Genomic DNA, 12379 nt, shown 5'->3' with positions numbered 1-12379 from the left:
CTCTATTTGCAAGCCTCTAGATTTAACCATTGATTTCAGGAAATAAATAAGACAGAGGAACACATTAAATAACATCATGGAGATGTAAGTAGCAAAAATGAGATTATGGCAAACTCCACTAAAAACAGTTTCTTCAAGAACTAAATTAAAAGAAAAAAAGTGAGAGAAAATCTATAGATTGATATTTAACAAATTCCAATATAATGTAATTTTGATCTTGATTCCAACAATCTATATAACACTTATGAGATATTTAGAGAACTACTACTAATTTTTAAGGTGTTGCTAAATGGATTGTGGTTATACACATATGTGTGTATTAAAGAGTTCTCATATTTCAGATGTGCATGAAAGTATTTTCAGATGAGAGAGAGAAACCAAGAAACAGCCTCTTCCTAGAGAACAAACTGATGGTTATGGCGGGGGGGGGAGAGAGAAGGGAGTGGTTAAATAGATGATAAGGATTAAGGGATGCACTTGCTGTGATGAGCGCCAGGTGATATATGGAAGTGATGAATTCACTATGTTGTACACCTGAAACTAATATTACACTGTATGTTAACTGTAATTTAAAACTTAAAAAAAAAGAAATAATATGTCTGGTATTTGTTCTAACATAATCCAGCTTGGGTAAGTATATATGAAAGAAGATTGCTATGTTTTAATAATTATTGAAGCTGGGTGATGGGTACATGGGAGTCACTTACTATTCTATTTTCGTATGTTTAGAAATTTCCATAGTAAGTGAACATAAAAATGTGTGGATGGTGTCTTAATGTATGTCACTTCCCTACACAAAACCCTTCAAGGGTTCCCTTCTGCCTACCCAAATCAGAACATCTGCTAGACTCAACCCTCAACTTTCCATCCAGTGTTCTATTCTCTAGGCGCAAACACTGTAACATTTCCCATCTAATCTTTTGTTTTATTATTTCCAACTGGAATATATTCTCTCTTCCATTTCGGCCTTCTCACTTTTATCTATCCTTTAATGTTTATCTCAGATAACAGAACCTTAGAGCTATAAGAGGACTTAGATGCAACTAGTTTAGTTTTTGAAGAATTTTTAAAATTGAAGTTCGTAAGTTTGGATTTAGAAGTCTGATTTTCTTCAAGCAAAGTATCTTATATAATCATAACACAGAGTACATAAAAGAGGCAATAAGTATTGCTGCTTTTGATGTAGGGCAGTTTAGAGTCCTTTCGATGAAGCTTCTATCTCTGAACAAAGAATGACAATTACTGGTATCAACTGCAATCTTGAAAAGATATTTTTAGAATAGATAAAACAAATTTAAAAAAAACATTATCAACATCATCAGAGATTATAAAGATCCAAGCTAGGAGGAACAGAGTGTGAGAACCAATAATGCTTAATTCATCTGTGACTGAAACTAAGAAATAGGTTGAACTACAGAACAAACTCACAATTTCACTAACGATAGATATCCTAACTCAGGTGGTAACTAAACTTTTCCTTTTGATCCAATCATATTATAAACAAATATAAATGTAAAGCTAAATAATCTTTGGTTGATTATCAGAAATCCCTACTTATCTAAATTACAAGGTATTAAATCACATTTGGATGGAATTACAGAACACTGGAAAATGGGCACTCTTTATTTAAAGTATTTATGATGATACTATTAATCAGAATAACTAATTTATGAAACTATTCTCTAACATGCTTAACATTTTTCTGCATGTATATGTGCAGTTTGCATTCATAAACTTCTTTGATGTGAGGAATGACAGTTACTGATTTTTTACTATTACACAAGCATGGTGATTAGCAAATATTAGGCACTCAAATGTTTGTTGAATTAATCAACAAATGAGCAAGGACTATTATTTGTATTCCTTATTCTAATTTTTAATTGAAAAAGAAATAACAGGAGTGAAATACCAGGTCACAATGTTGAATATATCTGCTACATGGATAACTTTAAAACAAAAACTTAAAAGAAATAGAATTTTCTTTTAAACTATGAAAAGGGTAATGGCCTTATAATGCCTGTGAAAATAAATACAAAATGGCTGCATAATTAATCAGGTAGTAATTTTTCCAAAATTAAAAAAAAAAATTAAGAACCCCAATGCTTTCATGTAAATTATTATTTTCAAGCAATCTCTGGACATTGCTTTTGCAAAGACTCTGGTTTTGAAAGCTGAAATCCACCAAAAATTTTTAAATATTTTTACTAGTCAAAGACACCAAAAAATAAAAGATTTTTAATATGACAATGGATTGCCTAAATCACATACTAAATTGCTCTATACAGGGAGATTTCACAATCCAGGAGCCATAGCCATGTTGCTGCAAGTAGGATTTCAACAAAGTTTTAGCTTCTTGATAGGATCCAGACATACACTATAGAAAGAAAAAAAATTGAATTATAGGATATAGGCAGAATTTGGCTTATGAAAAGTAAGTAGCCCTAATCTTGTTTCTTTGACATTTTAAAAACTACTGAAAATGTTTTTGCATTCCTATTTTTCTCGTTATTTTTGAAACTAAACATTTTCCTTTCCAACACTCCTTAAAGACATCTTTTAAACATTTTTTATTAAAATAATCATACTCATTACAGAAAACTTGAAAAGTAGAGAAAATATTAAAAAGAAAATAAAAACCACCTGTATTCCCCAAACTATAGATAACCGCCATTATTATTTTGGTTTATTTCCTTTAATTTTTTATAAATGAACATATTGATTAAAAGTATTGATACTTTTAAAAAAGCTTTACTGAAGTATAATTTACATACCATAAATGGAGTCACTGCAAGTATACAGTTATGATGATTTTTTGTAAATTTATACAGGCATGCAACCATCTTATAGTCCAGTGGTAACACAATCCCATCATCTGCGAAAAGTTCCACTGTGCTCATTTGCAGTCAATCTGTATTCCCAGCGCCAGCCAACCATGAATCTAGCTAGTTTGTATTTAAAGTTTTGGTTTTTCTAGAAATTTCATAAAATGTAATTAACACAATACGAACTCTTTTGTGTCATGCTTCTTTCAGTTACCATGTTTTCAGATTAATTCATGTTGTTTCATGTATTTACAGTTGGTTCTGTTTTATTGCTGATTAGGATTCCATAATATGGGTTTATCATATTGTATATGCATTCACAAGCTGATAAACATTTGAATGTTTCCAGTTTTTGCCTATCATGAATAATGCTGCTGTAAACATTTATGTACAAGTCTTATGTGGGTATAAGTTTTTGTTTCTCCTGGACAGACACTAGTGGAAGTGTTGGATCACATGGTTAACTATAGGTTTACCTTTGCAAGAAACAGTCAAAATGTTTTCCAACGTGACTGTACTATTTTACATTCTCATTGGCAGTGTAAGAGGTCTCCGGTTTCTCTGCAACAATACCTAGTATTTATTTTGTATTTTAGTGGATGTGCTACAGTATCAAACTGTGGTCTGATTTTGCATCTCCCTAATGACCAGTGAAGCTGAGCATCTTTTATCTGTGTACTAGGCTATATTCTTTGCTATATATGCACTGGGTTGGAATGCCAGGGTGGCTCAGTCAGTTGGGCATCTGATTCTTGATTTCAGCTAGGTCATGATCCCAGGGTCGTGGGATCAAGCCCCATGTTGGGCTCTGCACTGGGCATGGAGCCTGCCTAAGAGTCTCCCTCCTGGGGCGCTTGGGTGGCTCAGGTGGTTGAGCATCCACTTTTGGCTCAGGTCGCCATCTCACAGTTTAGGTTTGTGAGCTTGAGCCCAGCATTATGCTGCTGTCAGCATGAAGCCCCCTTCAGATCCTCTGTACCCCTCTCTTTCTGCCCCTCCCCTGCTTGCATGCAGTCTCTTTCAATAATAAACATTAAAAAAAAAAGGATCTCTCTCTCTCTCTCCCGTTCTGCCACTCTCCTCTGCTCGGTCTCTAAAAAATACCCCCCAAAATTAAAAAAAAAAAACAAAACTGGGTTGTTTGCCCTGTTAATACTAAGTTGTAAAGAGTTCATTGTGTATCACAGATCCAAGACCTTTCATCAGATGTATGATTTGCCAGTATTTTCTTCCACTGTATGGCTTGTATTTTCATTTTCTTAATGATGACTTTTGAAAAGCAAGTTTTTAATTCTGGAGCCCAGAATTATGTCTTCTTTAATTACTCTCAGCAACATCTTCATTCTCAGTGTACAGATCTTGCACTTACTTTGTTAAATTCACTGCTAAGTATATTTTGTATTATTTTAGATGAAACGGTTTTCCTAATTTTTTTCTAATTTTTTTTTAACATTTATTTATTTTTGAGAGACCAAGAGAGACAGAGTGTGAGCAGGGGAGGGAGACACAGAATCCAAAGCAGGCGTTAGGTGCTGAGCTGTCAGCACAGAGCCCAATGTGGGGCTCAAACTCATGAACCGTGAGATCATGACCTGAGCCAAAGTTGGATGCATGCTTAACCACGCAGGCGCCCCAACAGTTCTCCCAATTTTAATTTTAGAGTGTTCATTCCTAGTACAAAAATACACAGCTTATTTTTCTACACTGTCCTTATACTGTGTACTAAATTTACACATCATATAATTGTTTGTTTTGGTAGATTCCACAGGATATTTTACATACAAGATTGTATCATTTACAAATAAGAACAGTTTTTCTTCTCTCTTCCAGTCTCGATGGGTTTTATTTCTTTTTCTTGACTTGCTGCACTTGCTAGGACCTACAGAATAATGTGGAACAGAAATGATGACAGCAGACATTCTTGTTTTCTTCCATAATCTTGGGAAGGTAGGGAGAAAAGTATTCTTTCACCACTAAGCATGATGTCAATGGTAGGTTTTTCATTTGAAGAAGTTTACTTCTATTTCTTAGTGTTTCTATCATGAACATCAGCTGTTCATTTTGTCAAATACATATTTAATTGTACATATTGTACATACATACATGTACATACATATTGTACATCTTTTGAGGTAATTATGTGGGTTTTAAACATGAATCTATTCATATAATGCATTACATCAAATAATTTTCTGATACTAAATCAACCTTGCATTCCTGGAATAAACCTCCTTTGTGATGGTGTATAATCCTTTTTATGGGTTGCTGGATTTAGTCTGCCAATATCTTAATTCTGCATTTATGTTCCTAAGAGATACTGATTTGTAGTCTTCATTTTTTGTGATGTTTTTATCCAGTTTCAGTATCAGGGTTATAGTGACCTCATAAAAGGAATTGGCGAGTGTTCTCTCCTCCATTTCATGAAAGAGTTTTTGTAGGATTTGTATTTTTCTGTCTTTTTTGTTTTTTTGCATATATGTTTGATAGAATTCACTCTGCTATTCTTTAGGGATAGATTTTTTTTTTTAGTTTTTACCTTAACTCCAATTAATATACAGTGTTATATTAGTTTCAGGTGTACGATATAGCAATTCAACAATTCCATACATCACCAAGTGCTCATGGAGACAGGTGCACTCCCTAATCCCCACCACCTATTTAACCCATCCCTCACTCCAACCCCTTTGGTGACAATCAGTTTGTTCTCTATAAGAGTCTATTTCTTGGTTTGTCTCTCTTCTTAGGAAAACAATTTTAATCACTCAACTTCTTTAGTTCAATTTGGATATTCTCTTTAGTCAAGTTTTATAGTTTTTGTCTTTCTAGGAATGTGTTCATCTAATTTGTCTAATTTTTTGACAAAGTTTGTTCATGATATTCCCTTACAATTCTTTTAGCTCTTTGTGGTCTATAGTGATGACCTTTCTTTCATTACAAATTTTGATCACTTGTGTTCTCTCTTATTGGTTACTGTAAAGGATTATCAATGTCAATTTTTTTCAAAGTACCAACATTTGATTTCAGAGTTTTTCTGTTTTTTTTTTGTTTTCTATTTCTCTGATTTCCATACTATATTATTTCCTCCCTCCTACTTTTAATTTGCTCTTCTTCTAATTTCTCAAGGTGGAAGCTCAAATAACATTTTTTTTTTACAATTCTCTTTCTTTCTAATGTAAGGGTTTAAACTATAAATTTCTAACCACTTCTTTGATTTATATTCCATACATTTTATTATGTTGTATTTTCATTCAGTTCAAGATATTTAACTTGCCTTATAATTTCTTTGACTCCTGGATTATTCAGAAGTTGTTATAATTCTCAAATGTGTAACTTCTAAGATTTCATTCCATTGTTGATCTCTAATTTAATTCCAAAGTGGTAAGAACATACTTTGCATGATTTTAATCCTTTTAAACTTATTGAGACTTGCTTTATTGCCTATACTAGATAATGTCCCATGTGTACTTAAAAAGAACATATATTCTACCATTGTGTAGAGTGTTTTGTATAGGCCAGTTTGGTTGGCACTCTTATTTAAGCCTTCTACATAGTCTTATTTTTGTCTAGTTGTTCTATCAACTGCTAAAGCAGTAATATTAAAATCTACTATAATTGTAGAATTATCTATTTCACCTTTCAATACTGTCAGTTTTTGCTTATATATTTTGGAGTTCTGTTGTTACTAACACATACAATTGTTATATAATTATAAATGCCATAGCTTTTATTTTTGAAGAATTATTTTGCTGTAATTCTATAGAATTCTTGGTTGCTAGGTTTTTCTTTCAGCACTTTTCACTGCATTTCACTGCATTCTGGTCTCCATTATTTCTTTTCTAACAGCTTTAAGATGTAATTCATGTATCATAAAACTCACTCTTTTAAAGTGTATGTTTCAATGACTTTCAGTATATTCACAAAGTTGTACAACCATTACCACAGATTCCAGAAATTTTTCATCACTCTAAAAAGGAATCCTATACCCATTAGTAGTCAATCCTTATTCTCTCCTCCCCACCAGCCCCTGGAAACCACTAATCCACTTTCTGTGTCTATGAATTTGATATTTTCATATAAATGGAATCATATTATCTGTGGCCTTTGTGTCTGGCTTCTTTCATTTAATATCATGTTTTCAAGATTGATCCATGTTGCTTATGGATGATTAAAGAGATATGCCATATTTTGTTTATCCATTCATCAGCTGATGAACATTTGGGTTGTTTCCACCTTTTGTACATTATGAACACTGCTGCTATGAACATTCATATACACGTTTTTCTGTGAATATATGTTTTCAATTCTCTTATGCATGTATCTAGGTGGGGAATTCCTGGGCTACATGCTAACTCTGTATTTAACTTTTTGAGGAACTGTTAAATTATTTCCCAAAGGAGCTGCATCTTACATTCCTACCAGCAATGTGTGATGATTCCAATTTCTTCACATCCTTGCCAACACTTGCTAATTAGTGTCTTTTTTACTATAGATATATCCTAGTATATGTAAAGCAGCAAACCACTGTGGTTTTCATTTACATTTCCCTAATGATTAATGATGCTGAACATCTTTTCATATTCTTATTGGCCATTTGTTTATCTTCTTTATAGAAATGTCTATTTAAACTTTGGTCATTTTATAAAGGAGTCATCTATTATTGAGTTGCAAGGGTTCTTTGTATATTGTAGACACAAGTCCCTTATCAGGTATATAATTCGCAAATACTTTCTGCTAGTATGTAGCTTGCCCTTTCATTTTCTTAATCATTCTTGAAATGCAAAAGTTGTTATTATAATAAAGTCTAAAATACGAATTTTTTCTCTTATGGATATTTTTGGTAGATCTAAGAAACCTTTCTCTAACTTAAGAATACATATATTTTCTTCTATGTTTTCTCCTAAGAGTTTTGTAGTTTTAACTCTTACATAGATCATCCATTTTGAGTTAATTTTTGTATATAGTGTGAGGTAGAGGTCCAAGTTCATTCTTTTCCATGTAGATTTCAAGTTGTCCCAAGACTATTTGCCAAAAAGACAATTTTTTTCCCACTGAATTATCTTGGTGCTCTTGTTAAAAATCAACTGACCATAAATGCCAGGATTTATTTCTCAACTATCAATTATATCCTATTAATCTATATGTTTATCCTTATGCCAGTATTACAGTGATTACTGTGACTTTCTGGTAAGCTTTGAAATCAGGAAGTGTGAACTGTCAAACTCTATTCTTATTCAAGACTGTTCTGGTTATTTTAGGTTGGCCTCCATTGTTGCTAATGAGGAGTCAGCCTTTAGATGTACTGCTCTTTGGCAACTTTTTTGCGGTTTTCAAGATTTTCTCTTTGTCTTTGTCTTAAGCAGTCTGAATATGACATATCTAGATATAAATCTTTTTTAAAATTTTATTTTTAAAATTCCAATTACAGTGTTATATTAGTTTCAGGTGTGCAATATAGTGATTCAACAATTCTGTACATTACTCAGTGTTCATCATTAGATAAATCTTAATCCCCTTACTTTTTCGACCCATCCCCACCCACCTTTTCTCTGGCAACCATTGGTTTGTTCTCTATATTTAAGAGTCTGTCTTTTTATTTTGTTCATTTGCCTTGCTTCATAAATTCCACATATGAGTGAAATCATATGGTATTTGTCTTTCTCTGACATATGGTTGGATATAGAGGGCATGGATCTTTTAAAATAGTTTTTCCTTTCTTGGGAGTCTGCTGAGTTTCCTGGATCTGTTAATGTTTTTCATCCAGTTTGGGGATTTTTTCAGTAATTATTTCTTCAAATATTTTTCCCAGCCCTTTTTATTTCTTTCCCTCTGAGATTCCTAATACACATATGTTGGTGAGCTTAATATTTTTCCACAGATCTCTGATGCTGTTTTTCATTCTTCCATTTGTTTTCATTCTGTCTTTCAAAAAAACTTTCAATTATCTTCAAAGTTTATTGATTTTTATCTGTCATCTCAAATGTACTGTTGAGCCCATCTAAATAATTTTTCATTTATTACATATTATTTCAATTCTGGAATTTTCATTTGTTGTTTTACCATTTCTATTTCTCCACTGAGATTGCCTATTTATTAATACACTTATATTTTCCATTAATTCTCCAAACATATTTATAATAGCTACTTTGAAGTTTGCTATACCCAACATTTGCTAGACTCAACAAAATCAGTTTCTATGGACTGTTATTTTTTCCTGAGTATAGGTTTCACTTTTGTGTTTTTTTTTACATACCCCAGAACTTTTGGCTTAAACTTAAACTTTTTAAATAATATATTGTAGCAAATCTGGATATAGTTTTAGTTTTTCTAAAGCTTTTTTTTTTAATTTACCTTGCTTAAATTGTGACATCTGTTTGCTCCATGGTGTGCAACTGCTGCTATCTCTCCCAAGTTTTTTTATTCTTATATTTGTGTTTTAGCCTGGCTTCTGAATGCTTACCCTCTATCTACATAGCTTAATGATAAACAAATGATTTCGGTTGATACTGCTCAAACACCTTAAACCTACAAGGCATCTACATTCTTCTGATCAATTTGTGTGTGTGTGTGTGTGTGTGTGTGTGTGTGTGTGTGTGAGAGAGAGAGAGAGAGAGAGAGAGAGAGAGAGATAGAGAGAGAGAGAGAGAGATTGAGATTATGTCCACAGTTCCCCCCACCTTATCCATGGTTTTGCTTTCCCTGGTTTCAGTTACCCGTAGTTAACCGCGTTCCGGAAGCAGATGATCCTCCTTCTGAGGTATCAGGAGGTCAGTAGTAGCCTTCATGCTATGTCACAATGCCTACATCATTCACCTTACTTCATTTCATCACATAAGCATTTTATCATTTCCCAAGAAAAAGAAAGGTGAGTACAGCACAATAAAATATTTTGAGAAAGAGACCACACAACTTTTATTACAGTATATTATAATTGTTCTATTTAATATTGTTGTTAATCTCTTATTGTGCCTAATTTATAAAACACTTTATGACAGGTATGTATGTATAAGAAAACAACAGTATATATAGGGTTCAGTACAATCTGCCGTTTTAGGCATCCACTGGGGTTACTGAAGTATCCCCCATGCATAAGGAGGGACTACTGAATTTAATGCCATAGCCAGTTCTCTTTTACAGTTTCACTCTTTACTGGGTTCTCTGGGATCTTCCCTGCACAAGTGTAGTTTCTCATTCAGCCAAGGATATATGGAGAATTTATCTCAGCTCTTCTATGACTCTTTCATTTCCAAAGCCTACCTATTAAGTTACTAGTTGGTGCATCACTTGCCCCAACCAGGACTGCAATCTTGGGCCAGAAAAGTTGTTGATTTTCCTCATCTGTTTGTTACTAGGTTTGTCACTTTTAGCTGAAAAAGCCTCAAATTTTCACCCCCTGCACCAAATCAAGTCCACTCTTAAGTAGCAAATCAACTACTTCCAGTGGCATCCTCCCTCTAGTAAAAACTACGGTTTTTGCCATTCAAACTAGCAGAGGGGAGGGAGAAAGAAGAGGGACAGCTCTGGTGAAGGCACCACAAACTCCTGTTATTCTTATCCAAAGTTCTAGCAGTTTTTCAAGAATATACACTTTCTGCTGTTTTTCTGTCTTTGATTCCCAGAGTTGTGAAAGGTGGTTTTTTGAGAATTTTGTCCAGTTTCACACTTTCTTTTATAAAAATGATCTGCAATTTCTTCTTGCCACCAAACCCAAAAATTGTGTAGATAAGCCTTTATACTTAAAAATGTGTATACATACCCACAAATCTGTAGTTATTATAATTTGTTTCACAGGTGGGGATTTATAGTGTGAGCATTAAGATATTGGTGAAATTAAGGGACTTTCATACAATACTAGATTATTAACTGAATTAGGCCATCAGAAACAATCTGTATTTAATAACTTGATGTCATGGGTATGTCACATTATGATAACATGGTTCATGTCAGACTATTCAGAATGAAAAAAGCAGATTCAAAAACATCCAGTATGAACTTAATATTTTAAAATTTATGCAAATATACACACACACACACACACACACACACACATATATATATGCATGACACAGGTGACAAAAACTGAAATAATGTGCTTATAACATGCAATAGCTCTTAATCTTATAAAAGATTAAGAACATTATAATTTGAATAGTAGGAATGATTACAAGTAGTATTTTTCCTTTGTATTTAAAAACATTGGCAAATTCTCTATATGTTACATTTGTAATACTAAAAACAGAATATTTTTAAAGAGAGAAAAAGGCTCTGTGAATCACCAACCTAATCAGGTCCAAGTCACATGCTGAAATTAAAGCTATTTCACAACTTTGAAATAGGAAAATTAATTTATATGGGTATTTTAATGTATTATTTTAAAATACATAACCTCTAAAGTTAACACAGTTAACACCTACAGAAAAAAAATTCATTACCATTTTGTTTCTCTGGATATGAAAGCAGGTTTTGATTGATATCATCAAAGTATGTACCTACCAACTAAGGTCACTACTTTAAGTGGCAACACTCATTTACACATCCAATTTCTGGCATATTCATTTAAAAATGAATTTTACCAGTACATGGCAATACCTTATTGTCAGGTACTATTCAACTAACTTCTGCTGTGTATCATCATCATAAAATTACATTTTTGTTGTCTTAAATTTGATTTCTATAATCATTTTCATTCCTTGAAGGACTTACCTTTGCTGCATGGTATGTACTAGCTTCAAGTAAATCTTCTTTTTTAGCTTCTTTGGCAAGCAGGTTAAATCGACTTAACATTGCAGCCTTACAAAGCCGACTTGCCATTGACACACCACTTTTAAATGGGGAACTAAAGTAGGAAGGAATGAAACATTCATCATTATTCAAGGATATATGTTGACACTGTAGAGAGTAAAATCAACACAGAATCTACAAATATTTTTCTCAGTTATGTACAATGCAATTTACATGAAAATTGTTCTGAATATTTAATTACTTTCTGAAGCTTATTTCTTTTATTAAATTGCAGTTTTAGTTACTATAGTGTTGCATTAAAAATTAAAGAAGATGGACATTGGAGCATTTTATTGTTTAAAGCAAAATTAATCTATTTTGATCCAAACTAAAACAACGGTTTTACCAGAATTGACTGGAAAAAAGCAGAGAAATATTTTCTGGAACTGATGAAAATGTCCTGCACTTTGGAGTGATGGTTACACAGGTATATACATATATCAAAAATCATGAAACTGTGCAGTGCATTTCACTGTATGTAAATTTAACTCACTAAAAAGTAAAATATCTACACCCCTTCTCATGACCTCCCATATTTGCATACATGCATGTAGATATATTTTTTGTTTCTAATAAAAGCGGGTCCACAGACTATGAAAGTTTTTGCTATTGTAACTCTCTCTTCGTTGTATCTTCTCACACTAGCTGTTCTTGTGATTACAAAAATTGCCCAAATCCTTTCTTCCTCCCTGTGTTCATGCTCTTTATAATGTGACTTTTCAAATTCTCCTCCCAATAACTGTGGTTAATTTCTCCTCCCCTTGAATTTGGTCTACCTT

The 12379-nt window shown here is 32.8% G+C and overlaps 1 protein-coding gene across 4 annotated transcripts in view; it reads right to left on the bottom strand.

Moving 5' to 3' along the window:
* ADAD1 (adenosine deaminase domain containing 1) overlaps positions 1 to 12379 on the bottom strand; it is a 103589-nt gene that overhangs the window by 51517 nt on the left and 39693 nt on the right. For 2 of the 4 annotated variants that reach the window (XM_049631125.1, XM_049631126.1), the window contains exons 11-12: positions 11523 to 11655; positions 2269 to 2374 (exon numbers count right to left, since the gene is read on the bottom strand). In XM_049631125.1, coding sequence (XP_049487082.1) covers positions 2269 to 2374; positions 11523 to 11655 — 239 coding nt within the window. Of the gene's footprint in view, positions 1 to 2260; positions 2375 to 11522; positions 11656 to 12379 lie in introns of those variants that run through there. The other 2 variants (XM_049631127.1, XM_049631128.1) reach the window with 2 other exon arrangements.

The sequence above is a fragment of the Panthera uncia genome, chromosome B1 (assembly GCF_023721935.1).
Source record: "Panthera uncia isolate 11264 chromosome B1, Puncia_PCG_1.0, whole genome shotgun sequence".
NCBI classification, from domain to species: Eukaryota; Metazoa; Chordata; class Mammalia; order Carnivora; family Felidae; genus Panthera; species Panthera uncia.
The sequence above is the reverse complement of the archived record's forward strand: the minus strand, read 5'-3'. Positions and strand labels throughout refer to the sequence as shown.